Source organism: Poecilia mexicana, unplaced genomic scaffold (assembly GCF_051168715.1).
Source record: "Poecilia mexicana isolate PSO_F unplaced genomic scaffold, ASM5116871v1 scaffold_22, whole genome shotgun sequence".
NCBI lineage: Eukaryota > Metazoa > Chordata > Actinopteri > Cyprinodontiformes > Poeciliidae > Poecilia > Poecilia mexicana.
Window position 1 is genome coordinate 4,942,957 of NW_028263391.1, and position 13,198 is coordinate 4,956,154.

Below are 13,198 nucleotides of genomic sequence, written 5' to 3' on the forward strand. Positions count from 1 at the left end.
AGGTAAACCGTTTTCTGCAGCAATAAAAAAAAAACAATAAAATTTTATGAACAATAAATTCCAAGGTCCTTTATACCCAAGTTAATTTTTAATTTTAAATAGAGTAAAACTCTTACTGTATGGCAATATTTAATAAATTAGAATATTTTTTTCCAATGAGCCACATTTGTCTGTTTAAAGGTATTTAAGCAGGTATTAAACATGCTTTTCAGAAAATCATTATTTCTGTCTTATAAGTGTTTGTTTTTCTTTTGGTTTTATGTAATGTTCTAATCGTAGCCTGTCACGACAATAAATTGTCCCAGAAGTTATCGCGACAAACGATAATATTGTTGTTTTGAGAGTGTATTTGAGAAATGTAATGGTAACAGCAAAATTAATCCAAGAACACATTCTCAAAGATGAATAAATTTAAAATTCTGATGAACATTTAACACTGGAACCGGAAGACATTTTAAATATCCAAAATAAATGAACAAAACAACAAATAAAATGAATTATGAAGCCTCTGAACAAAATTGTTCTCCAAAAAACGGGGCTAGATGAGTCCAAAGCACCAGACTGAAGACTTTTGTCATCCAGTTTTTGTAGAAAAAGAGACAGAAGAAAATTGCTAAATCATGAAAACGAAAATTATTGACCTTGTTTTAATTTATCATCCGATTGATTTATTGCTTATTGTGACAGGCAGAAAACCCTGATTATTAACAAAGACAGAGGCTTAAAAAATTGTCATAGTGCAATTAATCCATCTGATTTGTTTAATGAATTGAGTTACTGAAATAAATGAAGGTTTCTATATTTTAATTTAGTGAATGTGTCCAGGTAAGAGCATATAAATCCTCCTACATATATTCTTTACATCTAGAGCCGTTTGATGGATTAGATCTCAACAGACTGTTAAGTCGCATCGATTCACAAATACAGATGAACACATCAAAAATATCATCAAAAGTACATGGAAAATGTCAAAGATGGCTGAATTATTTACATCAAGAACAAGCGTCGCAGAGTTACGTTCCTACGTTTCCGCAGGGATCTTAATGTCACAATAAAACCCAAACATCAAGCTAATCCTACTCAAAAACGCACTTATGTACCCCACACAAAGGAATACATTAAAAAACTCTTCTAGCCCAACAACGAAAACAGTCCAGTTGTGAATATTTATTTTTAGGAGTTTTCAGCTTTTGTTCCTTTTTCCTACTAGTTTGTGAGCTTCTGTCATGTGAGGCTTTGTCATGGAGTCATCTGGGAGCCTTGAACTTCAGTGGACAGACGGGGGATAAACAGAGGCCGATTTTTATTGAAAGTTATAAAGTGTCCAGAGTTTTGCTGCAAGGCTGTTTCACTGTAAGAGGCGTTGGTGCATTGCACGAAGTGAGTTGAATGGTAAAGATAGAGGATTGGTTTTAAGTGATTCAGTGGTCTCTCAAGTTAATAGTTAGGTGGTTAAAACTTGGGCGCCATTGGGTGCTCCAGACTCTCAAAGCTCCAATCCAAACTGGCTTTGAATAGACAAAGTCAGCTAACGCTAAGCTTCTTCAAAAGCTCTGACCTTAAACATACTAAAAATCAATGGACCAACCTTAAAGGCGCAGTACTATGTAAAACTGACTTTTTTGTTTCACTTTCCATCATGTTATAAAGTTATCCTTTCATCAAAAACATACCTGTAATCCTTTAGTCACCATGGCAACCATTCAGCTGAGCAAAACGCCCGGTTGGACCTAGCTCCGCCTTTGAGGTGTAGCTCCGCCTTTCTAATCTTCCTCTTCACAGAGCAGCTCTCCCCCGTGACTCCCCGACTCAGTTCCTTCAGACTAGCCAGCAGCAATTAGCATATCGTATAATGCCGTACTCATTATATGAGCTGCTTCTCAATGAAAAACGTTGTTGATATTAATCGAGGAGCCATGTTGTGATGACTTCCTGAAGGCGAAGTTTCAGAATGAACAGAGATTTTAAAGAGACAGAGGCCCAATTTCAAGGTGTTAAATTGCAATGTCAAATTTCTTTTAAGTCATATTTGATATATATAGCATTTTTAGAACAACTGAAGGTGTCATATTTACTTGATTGCGCTATAAAATAATACTGTGTGGATGCAAAACAAGTCATCCTTACCCGTTAAAAGCAGTTTTAGGAAACTAGCCAAAAGTTTAACTTTTCATAAAAACAGTGATTAAATAACTGACTTTGGTGGTATTGTTTTTTTGTTTGTTTTTTTTAAATTGTGATTCAAATACAAACAGAAACGGATGTAGCACACAGACAGAGTCAGGAAGTAGTCTGATTATTTCACATTTTTGAAATGAACATTTTCTATGGATATTAGTAGTTTTCTGCAGGACTAATAAAATCTCTCTTTAAGGCAACAACCAGGGTAAAAATAGACGACTCAAGCAATTTGTCAAAACAGAGAAGACAATGAACCCACAGGGAACACTGAGCGTTCAAATAAGAATAATGGGAACAAATCTTACACTACAAATAGTGTTCTGATAGTGTTAGATCAGAGCACTGTTTGATCAGAGTAGAAAAAACAAAAACCCAAGATGGCATTAAAATTCATCTCTGGTTTGAAAATGAGGCTGGGCTTCTGGTTTGAAGTCTTTTTTGGGGCTTCCGTCCGCGTTGAGGAGTCGTGCTGCGGTGTAACCCACGATGGGATACTTGGCTTTGTACGTTCCCTCAAACACGCTGTCCAAAGACTGGAGCTGCTCCTCCGTGAGTCCGGTCTGTAGATGGAAAGATAAAAAAAATAAATAAATCTTTACAGTGCTTTGCAAAACTATTCATACCGGCTGAACGTTTTTTTTGTTGTTGTTTTGTTTTTACATTTGATCACATTTCAACCTCAAACTTCGCTGAATTTCATTTGTGTTTTTGTGAAAGACCAATAAAACGTGTCGCTTATCTGCGAAAGGAGGTGGAATGGATAACAATATTAACACATCGATTTCAATTTTTACAAACAAAAAATATCTGAAAAGTGTGGTGTGCACTTCTATTCATGGTATTTACTCTGATAACCCTGCTCATCCTGAACATCAACCACATAGTGAAGCACAGTGATGGCAGCATGATGCAGTGGGGACGCCTTTCTACCAGCGGTGCAACAACTCATCAGTGGATATCAATTAAATGATTAACGATCCAATTACACAGATGCAAAATGTAAATATTGATCCATATCGTCACGTTTAAGATGTATTTGTTCTGAAATTTTCAAATGTTTATTTCAACGCCTGATATCTCAAAGAGCTTCGAAAGAAAATGGTCAAATCATGTTCTAGTTGGTTTTTGTAATGATATTGATGCGAATGGTTTTGTTAAATTAGCAAATCATTTCAATCACAGATTTGTGAATTGAAAACCAAAAGGTTTGACTCAAGTCATACAAAAGGCAATGCTATCAAAAACCAATTTTGAAGACATTCATAAACAAATTTCGGACATATTCTTCCTCTCAATACTGCGGCATTTAGCAAATGGAAATAACTGTAGTAATTCTAACTGGCCTAAAACAGGAGAAGTTTGGCCTGATTTAACGTGAGGTGTGTGCAAGTCTTTTCATTGGGTGTACGAAAGCTTCTGGTTTCTGCTGCATGCTGGCTCCACGGAGCGCCGACCTTCGCCGAGTAGCGTCTGATCGCTGCTAAAGAGGAGAAACTCGAGGGTCATCTTTGCTCCAGAGGAATCTGAATCTGAATCTGTCACAGAATGATGACGATGTTCTGGTGACAACAGCAGGAAGTTTGGTTGTGTTCACTTTGCGAAGCCAAAGCGATGAACAATATCAACTGTCTTCTTGACAATGAAGCTGACGGCATTTATTTCTGCGGAGCAAAGCTGAGATCGCTACGATCTAAACTTTAAGCGAATCTGAGAGTTTTCATTTAAATCGTGGAAAAGATGAACTTACCTAAAACAAACACACTTTCTTTGAAGATATGGTGGCATGATAAATTATTTCCCCTGAGATTTCTTTTGTCACACATTTCTGTTTTCAGATAATATTTTCAATCATTTAGGGGAAATAAATATTCAAACATACCCAGCACAATGTGAAAATACAATAACTCTGCTTAGCTTGCATAAAATGACCTGTGATTAATCACATTTGAGTAAATTTAATTAGCCACATCCAGACCTAATTACTGCCTGACTTGTAGAACAGACAAATTGTTTCATTGCTGTGACACATTTAACAAAAGAAAAAAAAAGATACCTGAAATTGTGGGGGAAATATTCTGAGGATTAATAAGAGGTGGAAAATTGGCACACTTACAAAAAAATAAATAAATCACACTGATGGCTAAGCATGGCAGTGGCAGTGTGATGGTGAGGGGCTGCTTTGCTTCCTTAGAAACTGGACCACTTGATGTAAATGATGGAACAACAAATTCTGTCATCAAAATGAAGGTTTTTGTGTATCCTGGCCAAAGCATGCACTTAAATTCAAATGTGGTAAAATTATGCTTAAAAACCCTCAAGTGTAGCTGAAATAAAATCACTGAATCGCAAAGAGAAACGAGAATGTAACAAGTGAAATTATTATTATTTGAAGGCTGTTTATCTTTTTTTTTGTCTGATATTAAAAATTGCTTGGGGTCGATATGATCATGTGAAAGCAGAGTTCGGGATGGTGTGTGTAATGAGTTTTAGTCTGGTTCAAGCTGTTACGCTTTAGTGGTCATTACTCTTGAAAAATGAAAGGCCCCATTGTGAAAAACAAACTATTTCAAAATCCATATTATGGAGTGGTGCGTTCATGTGAACTGAAAGTGGATGAAAATGCAGATCTGTTTTCGAAACAAAAGAAGGATTGGATATTCTTCTATGTATGGACGCATGTCAATCTGACAACAGTTTGGACAATTAAGAGGGTGGCACCGCCGATCCTTTTGTGTTGCTCACAGTGTCTGACGTCAGGTCTGCTGGGTTCAGGGACATCTTGGCCACAGCTCGGGTGGAGTCCTTCCCAACTAGAGCGTTATATGAAGCATCTTTACCATAAAACTCTGCAATGAGCCAAACAAACATTGGAATGTGGGTTGACAGAAAACTGGTTTGGGTTCAACTATTTCGGAGGTTTTGAAATGTTTTCTTTCATCGTGCTCCACTTTTTAAAAAATACCTTTTCCTTTGGAGACGTCAAACACAACACCTTTTATTGCCATGTAAATAGGCTGGCCTTCCTGAAACAGCAGGTGACACAAAGGACAGTAAGTTATTCCTTATCACGATTGAACAGAGCGCTCATAAACACATATTTAGGAACCGGGGAGTTATCAAAAGCATAAATATTACCTCACTGCCGTCGTATCTCTGGAGCTCCTCCTCAGTGAAAAGTCGCACAGGTTTTGTGGCTGGTTTGTAATTTAACTGAACCTCTTCGGCTAAACTCACAGAAAGAAGCACGAACAGGACCCAAACCGGCGTCGTTGCCATGGCAGGGACGTTGTTTGACGGACCTCGTGCGGAAACTCATCCAGGAACTTAACCCTTCGTCATACTTTCGGTGTTGCGTTTGTGAACTCTCGGAAATGTGACTAGTCTTGTCAGAAAAGGTTTGTGGAATTAAATTTATTCAATCAACTACGTAATGTAAGTTTTTAGGTGATTTTATCTTATTTTTGATTCTTTTAAAACTAAACGTATGGATTCCTCTGGATGTCGATGTTGATAATTGTAATCGGTATGTTGCCAGGTCCCTCTTGAAAAACAGATTTAAGATCTCAGCAAGGTTTTTATGTAGCAAAACAAGGATTATTATTATTATTATTATTATTATTATTATTATTAATAATAATAATATTGTTGTTGTTATTTGTATTTTTATACTTATACGGGTATTTGACTGTAAAACTAGTAAACTTAAGGTGTTTAAATGTGTTGCATAAATAATAAATTTGACATTGACTTACATTAGTTTCTCTGGATATCATTTTACATTTTAGTAGTTGGTATTTGTGGAAGACTGACGAGAAATAAATAAATAAATGAGGAAATACATCTGCAAATAAAAATACCCAGATAAGGATTTATACCTTGTTACAGCAAGATAACTGTACAGCTTTTTCAGCATACAACGTAGAAAATAATGACACAAAAAAGACAAGAATTTCGTTATGTAAACTTCTGAACAAAGCACTTGGGTAAAACAAAATTCATTTTTGGAGCGATAAATGGCAATGTAAATAAAAAAAATTTGGTGGTTTTAATTTGGGGGTGGGAGGATTACAATATTGCTGTTTAACGCTTTTACAATAAAAGTATCTTTTGGAGTAAAAAAATTAACTTCAGGGATAAAGAGGCTGCAGTCCAGGGTTCGACTCCCAACCGTGAGGCATTTGCTGACTCTCTCTCTTTACCCATTTCCTGTCTGGTGACTTTTAATAAAGACCTCTAATGCCGGAAAAATACTTTTTAAAAAAACAGAGAGAAGAGCTTTGAACGTTCCCGTGAGCATGTGAACACAGCGATAGGTTCCATCAGACTAAGGAAAGGATGGAGGAAACAAGAAAAGCACGTCAAGGAAACAGCAACCTTTAAAGTGTATCGCAGCCTGTAGAGGTGCCTGGTTATCACGGGATGGGCCGCTATTATCGCAACCAAGGCTGCTTGAGTTGGGGGTGGGGAGAGGAGCTGAATGAGTTGGGGGTCTGGGTTGGAGTAGACACCGGTGAACTGGAGCGCACGCCAGGGTTGGCCAATGACATTTCCTTAAACATGCACGCTTTACCTAAAGACAGTTCTGTGAACAATTAGAAACAGCTTCAAGGATTTTACGACAGCTCCAGTCAGAGGGGAAAGAAGAGCGGAGGAATGCCCGGGACGAGAAACAGGAGTTCATACCAACAGGTAACATTATAACTTCCTCTTTTTTTTGTCTTTCACGTTTGTCCAAATAATCCATAAACAACTCTCTTCTCGTCATGTGACTATGCTGTCGAGGACCGGAGCTGAAAACGGCATGCTGCTTCATAAGTCATGTAGTACCACGCTACAAAGCAACAGGTCGTTGTTTAGCTGTTGCCATTTTGGACGGATTTTGTTCAAAGGGCAAAAACATTCGGCGCTGCGATTAAATGTACAGTTATAAAGTTGTTTTCTGTAGTTTTAAGTTTAGCTTCATTAACGGTGTGAGAATAAGTAAAGCTGCTGTAACACAGTAATAAACTAGTGGAGTTTATAAAGTTTGTCCAAATATATAGTGCTACTTCAATACAATAAAATTAAAACTTTAATGACAGTCTTTACGTCCATAACAAGAATAAAAAACAACAGCAACATATAAACCAAAGCAAATAATTTAAAATATTTCTAAAATATAAAACTACAATATAAAGAAAATTCTGAACTGCTTAAAAAGAAATCAAGTTCTTATTTAGTTGTGGCAACAAGTTAATATCATAATAAAATAATACTTTATAAAAGCAACAGGAAAAAAATCCTCAATCATGGCTGCATTTATTACATTGTGAAACATGCTGGGTCAAAACAGTCCAACTACATGTTGATGAATTTGTTCATACATAAACAAATTCAACGCTGAGTTGACTAAACATTGCCCCAGCTTGTTTGGTTAAATGTTTAGCCTGAAAAAATATATATATTTTAGGAATGGGTTAAAGATAATAAATCAAAATTAATACTGGTTAGCCCATGCATGTTTTTGTGCTGTGGCAGTCCTAATCACTGTTGTGTCATTCACCTCTGTTTACCTCTGCTGATTTCATCAGATGACAGGTCTGGACTGGTGACTCCAGAAGCTGGCAAAATAAAGCTAGAGATACAATTAGGAGTTAGACATGAACTTGCTGAAGATGTTTCACACAGAGACGGGCCTTCATAGTTATCCATAAAAACTCTTTAATGACTCTTTGCATATTTAAAGCTATGTCAAGATCAGGACGCTTTTCTGTTTCTTTTAAATAAACAGTTCAACGATGAAGATTACGAAGGCGACGAAGGCAATGGTCAGTCTCAAGACTCTCTTGACGATGTTGAGGAGGAGACGGTGCCTGCGGAGTCCAACGGCAACGTCAGACAAGGTAAGTAGCTGTTCCTCGGTTTAATCTGTTTCCGTTAGGAAAGTAGGCACACCTAGCGTCATGGGGTATATTCCTTCTGATGCAGTTCGTCTCAAAGCATCACTTTCTGTTTGCCCTCATGTTTTTAACCCTTCCTTATTCTTCTTCAGAGGATGACATGCGAGGGAACAGTCCACCGCGGAGATTCAGCAAAACCTGCGTGAAGAACGTCTTCACCGTGCTGCTCATCTTCATCTACCTGGTGCTGACTGCCGTGGCGATTTTCCTGGCCTACCAGACCATCTCCGACTTTCTGAGCAAACTCAGTCAGCCTGTCATGTCGGTCAGCTACAAGGAAGTGGACTCCTTCTCCCCTCCTGGTTCGTATGAACGCAGCACAACGCATGTTGCACTGCAAACTTTAATGATAAACCAACACAAAGTAGGACAACTTACAAATGCAGAAAAAGAAAACTAAATAAACATACAGAATCATAAAGGACAAAGAAAACGCCATACATATGAGGAATAAAGCGGTGATGAAGTCGCAAGTAAAAAGAACAAAGTTGAACATATCATTCAACATATCATTGACCATCTTTCAATCCATGACCCAAATATGAAATCTGAATTGTCAGGCTTTATTAGGAGAGCCGTGGTAACTTTGGAGTACAGGGGCAAAGTGGTGATAGAATCAGTGGTGCTGACAAGGGAGGATCCCAGGGGGCCGTGGCCCGTTTGAAAAATGTTGGGCCGCCCCATTTGTCTCTCCAGAAAATCATGTTCATGTCACTGAAAGGAATACAGAGTCATCCTCTTCAATGAAGACATACATGCAAAATCCAAAAGATAAATAAATACAAAATAAATTAATTGATTCAAATTTCTACTGGCCTAGTCTGGGCACCCCTATTTAAAAAATTTCCGGGGGTGTCTTGACTGTATAGAATAAATATTTGTCATTCTCTCCCCAAATCTGAGAGGCTGGCAAATGGAAAGCCATCAGCATTCCTCTTTTTTTTAGGTTTCCTTAAGTATGTCTTCGAAGGACCATGTAATGGACAAAAACATGTGGTTGAAGGCTAGATGAGACAGAAATGTAACTTTCTGTTTGACATGTGAAACACAGTGGCAGCTGCGTCACGCCTAAAGGGACAGGGAAGCCGATTCCAGTGGAGCAGAACATGGATGAAGCTAAGAACAATGAAGAAAGCCGAAAAAGACCAATCCAAATGCAAAACACTAACGCCAGAAATACAAAGGAACGACTTAGGTCACACAATGTAAAGGTGATTAGAGTGATTAGAGTGGCCCATTCAAAGTTCAGGTCAGAGTTTGATTAAGAGTCTGTGACGAGATTTGATAGAAGCCGTTCAGATTGATTTACAAACTGTCTGAGCTTGAGCTGTTTTGTGACGACGACGAGTAAAACATTCTCCAGATGTGTGGAGACACACAACCAATTACACTGACATGATTATTCTTAATTATACTCAGCTTCGTGTTGATTTCTCACATAAAATCCTCATGAAATACTCTGAGAATTGTGGTTGTGATACGACAACATAAGCGACCATTATCCAGGCTGCTAATTATGTTTCCTCCTGTGGAGAAAGTGTTTGTCTTTGGGTAAATTTTGTCGAGGTACAATGAGCAGTTTGTGAGGCGTGTTTACATAGTAGAGAGGGAGAGTATTTGGCACTTTAAGGCTCTGCTTCACACCTACTTTTTAGCACCACCGGCAATCAAGTCGGTGTAAATAATAACGAGCAAGCGAAGGTGTTAAACATGGATATAACACATTTTTATTGTATCGCATCACGTTACATACCATCAGTGCTGAAATGCACAATGCCAGGCAACTGATCCAAAACAAGAAAAACCGCAGCGTCTGAAAAAAATAATTAATAAAACGAATTCAAACACAAAGTAAAAGATCAAATGAAATCAAGTAAGTCCACTCTAAAGCTGCTGTAGTATGTATCCTATCAGAGTGTCTGAACTATAAAAAATTCAAAGTATTTTTGTTTCTGCCTCTGAGCAGGTATCGCTCTGTTTCCTGACGATGCTCAGCTGCTGAGCTGCAAACATCACTACCATGACAACATCCCACCTCTAGTGGACCCTGGTACGCCTCAGGAAGGGGACTGTGAGATCACAGAGGTCACTTACTTTGGGCCGTTCACAGAGCGCAAACAGGTACACTGTGAACACATTGATTCAGTCAGTAGAGAACATGTGACCTGAAAAAGTATTCATACCCCTTGAAACTTTTGACATGAATTTTCAAATATTTGATGATAATGGAGGCCTTTCTTCAAAGGGCTGTCAAATAAAATACCCCACAAAATACTCTGAAGTTTGTGGCTTTAATAGGAAAAAATGTGGAAAAACTTTTAGAGGGGCAGAATGAGATTTATGTCATGTTATATTGTTCCCTCATCAAAAACATACCTGGAGTGTTGCTTTGATTCTTTGACGCATGTTTGAGAAATCCTTTCAGCAACCATTCAGCTGTTCAAAACGCCTGGGTGGACCTAGCCCCGCCTTCGAAGACAAATCTCCTTCTCTGAACTGCAGTTTTCACTCCTTTGAGCTTCCACCTCCCCCACTGAGCTCCTTCAAACTAGTCAGCACCAATTAGCAAATACCTGGTGGAATTACATATCTGCTCAGAAAAGTTCTGGAAAAAACATTGTTGCAGGGTTAATAGAGGAGCCATGTTGTGATGACTTCCTGAGGGTGGCGTTTCAGAAAGAACAGCAGCTTCTTAAAGAGACGGAGGCCCTATTTCAAGGCATTAATCAAATTTCTTTTAAGTCATATTTGACATATGCAGCATTTTTATACAAACTGAAGGTAGCACAATCAATTGACTGTTCTATGAAAACACACAATACTGTCTCTTTAAGTGGTTTGACCTTTTTTTATGTGAACCGTCGCCGTTGATTTACAGCCACACATCGTCTCTCTCTCCTGTTGTGTCACAGAAACGGGCCGTGGTGGTCCGTGGCCCATCGGACGTGAAAAACAAAGAGCTGATCTTCATGCAGTTCAGCCAGAATGAAACCCAGGAGGACTTCAGTGCCATTTCATACATGCTCTTTGCGAAGTTCAGTGACTTGATTGAAAGGTAAACGCAAACTCTAAAGTATTGATCCTGCTTTGTTTGCCGTGGGAGATAACCGCCACGGACAATCGAGTCTTTGCCGATGCTGCCTCTGTGTACCTTCGTCACGTTTTCAGGCCGTCTATTCATTGTATCGTAAGATAATGTTGAACTTAAAGCAATCAGCTTTTTCTTCAATCAGGTGGAGTAAGCATTTATACGTTAGGTAGAAAAATAGAAATGCCTCTGAAACAAGATCCGACTGGTTTAATTCTTGCATGTTTTATCACCGTAAAGTAAACCTTTGGCTGAACAGTGTGTTTCACAAACTGTCCCTCATCACTCTATTGGCGTCGAAATGTTTGTACCTCTGTAAAAGAACAGGCACAGATAGTAAAATGTCAGCTGGATATCGCAGGGAAGTGATCGCGTTAGGTAAAAATTGACTTAAAAGTTAAACCTCTAGGTTGTTGGGAGTTCACCTTTATCTTCTGAAATGTGTGATCAAACAGCTGCACAGCCTTGAAAAGTATTCATACCCTTTGAATTTTCTCACCTAATTGTCACCTTAAGTTTAGTTTTTACCCTGAAAGTCTTCCACCGAAAGGAGGTTCCTCAAAGTCCAGACAATGAAACACAGTAAAGTTTGTAGTTGCAATGAAATGTGAAAACGTTTAAGGGCTATAAACACTTTTTCAAGGCGTCTGAAGTTGAACCAGTCTGAATCCGGCAGCTCATGTCTCCTCTCTTTCCCGGCACCTCAAGCGCGAACAAGTCCGAGTTCATGAGGGACTGCGAGCGGAATTACTCCATGTGGACATTCTCTGGAGGATTCAGAACCTGGGTCAAAATGTCTCTCGTGAAAACGTCCGGCAGACGCAGCGAAGCGGTGGAGTTTCGGCAAGAGGTATTACCGGCTTATGCACACGAAGACGTCTTTATCAGAGGCTGCGCTTTCACGATTTCTGTTCGTTCTTCTAGTCGGGAGTGGTGAAATTCAACGACAAGAGGTCTGAATCAGAGCAGACGGTTCAGCTCTTCTTTGTTGTCTTCGAGTGGCGAGATCCTTACATTCAGGAAATCAGGCTGGTAAGTTTTCCCAGAGATATTGTCACCCTCGCTAGAATAGCCTGCACACGTGAGTCTGTCAGTGTTCAAGTCAGCTGTGCTTCTGTCTATGCAGATAGTGACTGCAAATCCCTGGAGCTCCATCGGCATCCTCTGTGTCGTCTTCATGGCTCTCTTCAAGGCTGCAAATTTTGCCAAGCTCACCATAAAATGGATTATTAAGATGCGCAAGAGGCACCTGAAGCACAAAGCAAGGGAGCTAAACTCGATAAGCTAAAACGCAACGCAGGAAAACTGCTCGCACATGCTGGCATGGAGAGAAACGTTCAAGTGAATGATATTTTTTATCACACATGCTGTTTTTTAACGCTGTTATATACATATATTTTTGATAATTGGAGAGTAATTTACACTAAGGATTGGAATGTAAATTTTGCACACACAGAGCTAGCTACGTTTTAGCATTTTAGATTCACCAATTCACCGTGGCTGTATTTTCTTTATAAAAGTGAAATATTTTGTTGCATTTCTAAACATTCCTGGGGAACACAACTTTGCACATACTCAGCAATGTTGCTGAGAAATGAGATTCTTTAAACTTTTTTTGTATGTTTTTTTTGTGAAACTGAGAAACAGTTGTGCTAAATAACTCGAGAAGGGAGTAGTGTAGTGATTCTCTTTTATGTACTTTGTTTAACAAATAAAAATGTTTGAAACATTTCATAGATTATCTCAAAAGGGATTAGTGTTTGTTTTTAGTGTATACATTTTAAAAAAATGTTCCATTTTCATTTATTTTTTGTTTTCTTTTTCCACTTTTTGTGTTGATGAAAAAGTATCATTGTGGTCATTGTTAGAGTTGACTTAAATTATGAATTTGTTAGTTGTTAGTATTCATATAGTTCCATTTTAATGAAAATAAATTGGATTTCATGCCCAAAGTATTGTCTCCAAATGTGATTTAACAAGTTTTAACAAG

The 13,198-nt window shown here is 38.4% G+C and overlaps 2 protein-coding genes across 2 annotated transcripts; one reads left to right on the plus strand and one right to left on the minus strand.

The window, feature by feature from the left end:
• Positions 1 to 2,208: 2,208 nt before the first annotated feature.
• Positions 2,209 to 5,496, minus strand: nenf (neudesin neurotrophic factor). The gene is made up of 4 exons (XM_014989209.2): positions 5,317 to 5,496; positions 5,144 to 5,204; positions 4,924 to 5,027; positions 2,209 to 2,741 (listed from the first exon to the last, which is right to left on the minus strand). The coding sequence occupies exons 1-4, from the start codon at positions 5,455 to 5,457 to the stop codon at positions 2,565 to 2,567; spliced, it is 483 nt and encodes a 160-aa protein (XP_014844695.1). The 5' UTR covers positions 5,458 to 5,496; the 3' UTR covers positions 2,209 to 2,564.
• An 841-nt stretch (positions 5,497 to 6,337) lies between these two features.
• Positions 6,338 to 13,160, plus strand: pacc1 (proton activated chloride channel 1). The gene is made up of 8 exons (XM_014989194.2): positions 6,338 to 6,870; positions 7,952 to 8,063; positions 8,213 to 8,422; positions 10,087 to 10,241; positions 11,033 to 11,175; positions 11,917 to 12,058; positions 12,133 to 12,240; positions 12,335 to 13,160. Exons 1-8 carry the CDS (start codon positions 6,835 to 6,837, stop codon positions 12,494 to 12,496), a joined length of 1,068 nt encoding a protein of 355 aa, XP_014844680.2. The 5' UTR covers positions 6,338 to 6,834; the 3' UTR covers positions 12,497 to 13,160.
• The last annotated feature ends 38 nt before the right edge of the window (positions 13,161 to 13,198 follow it).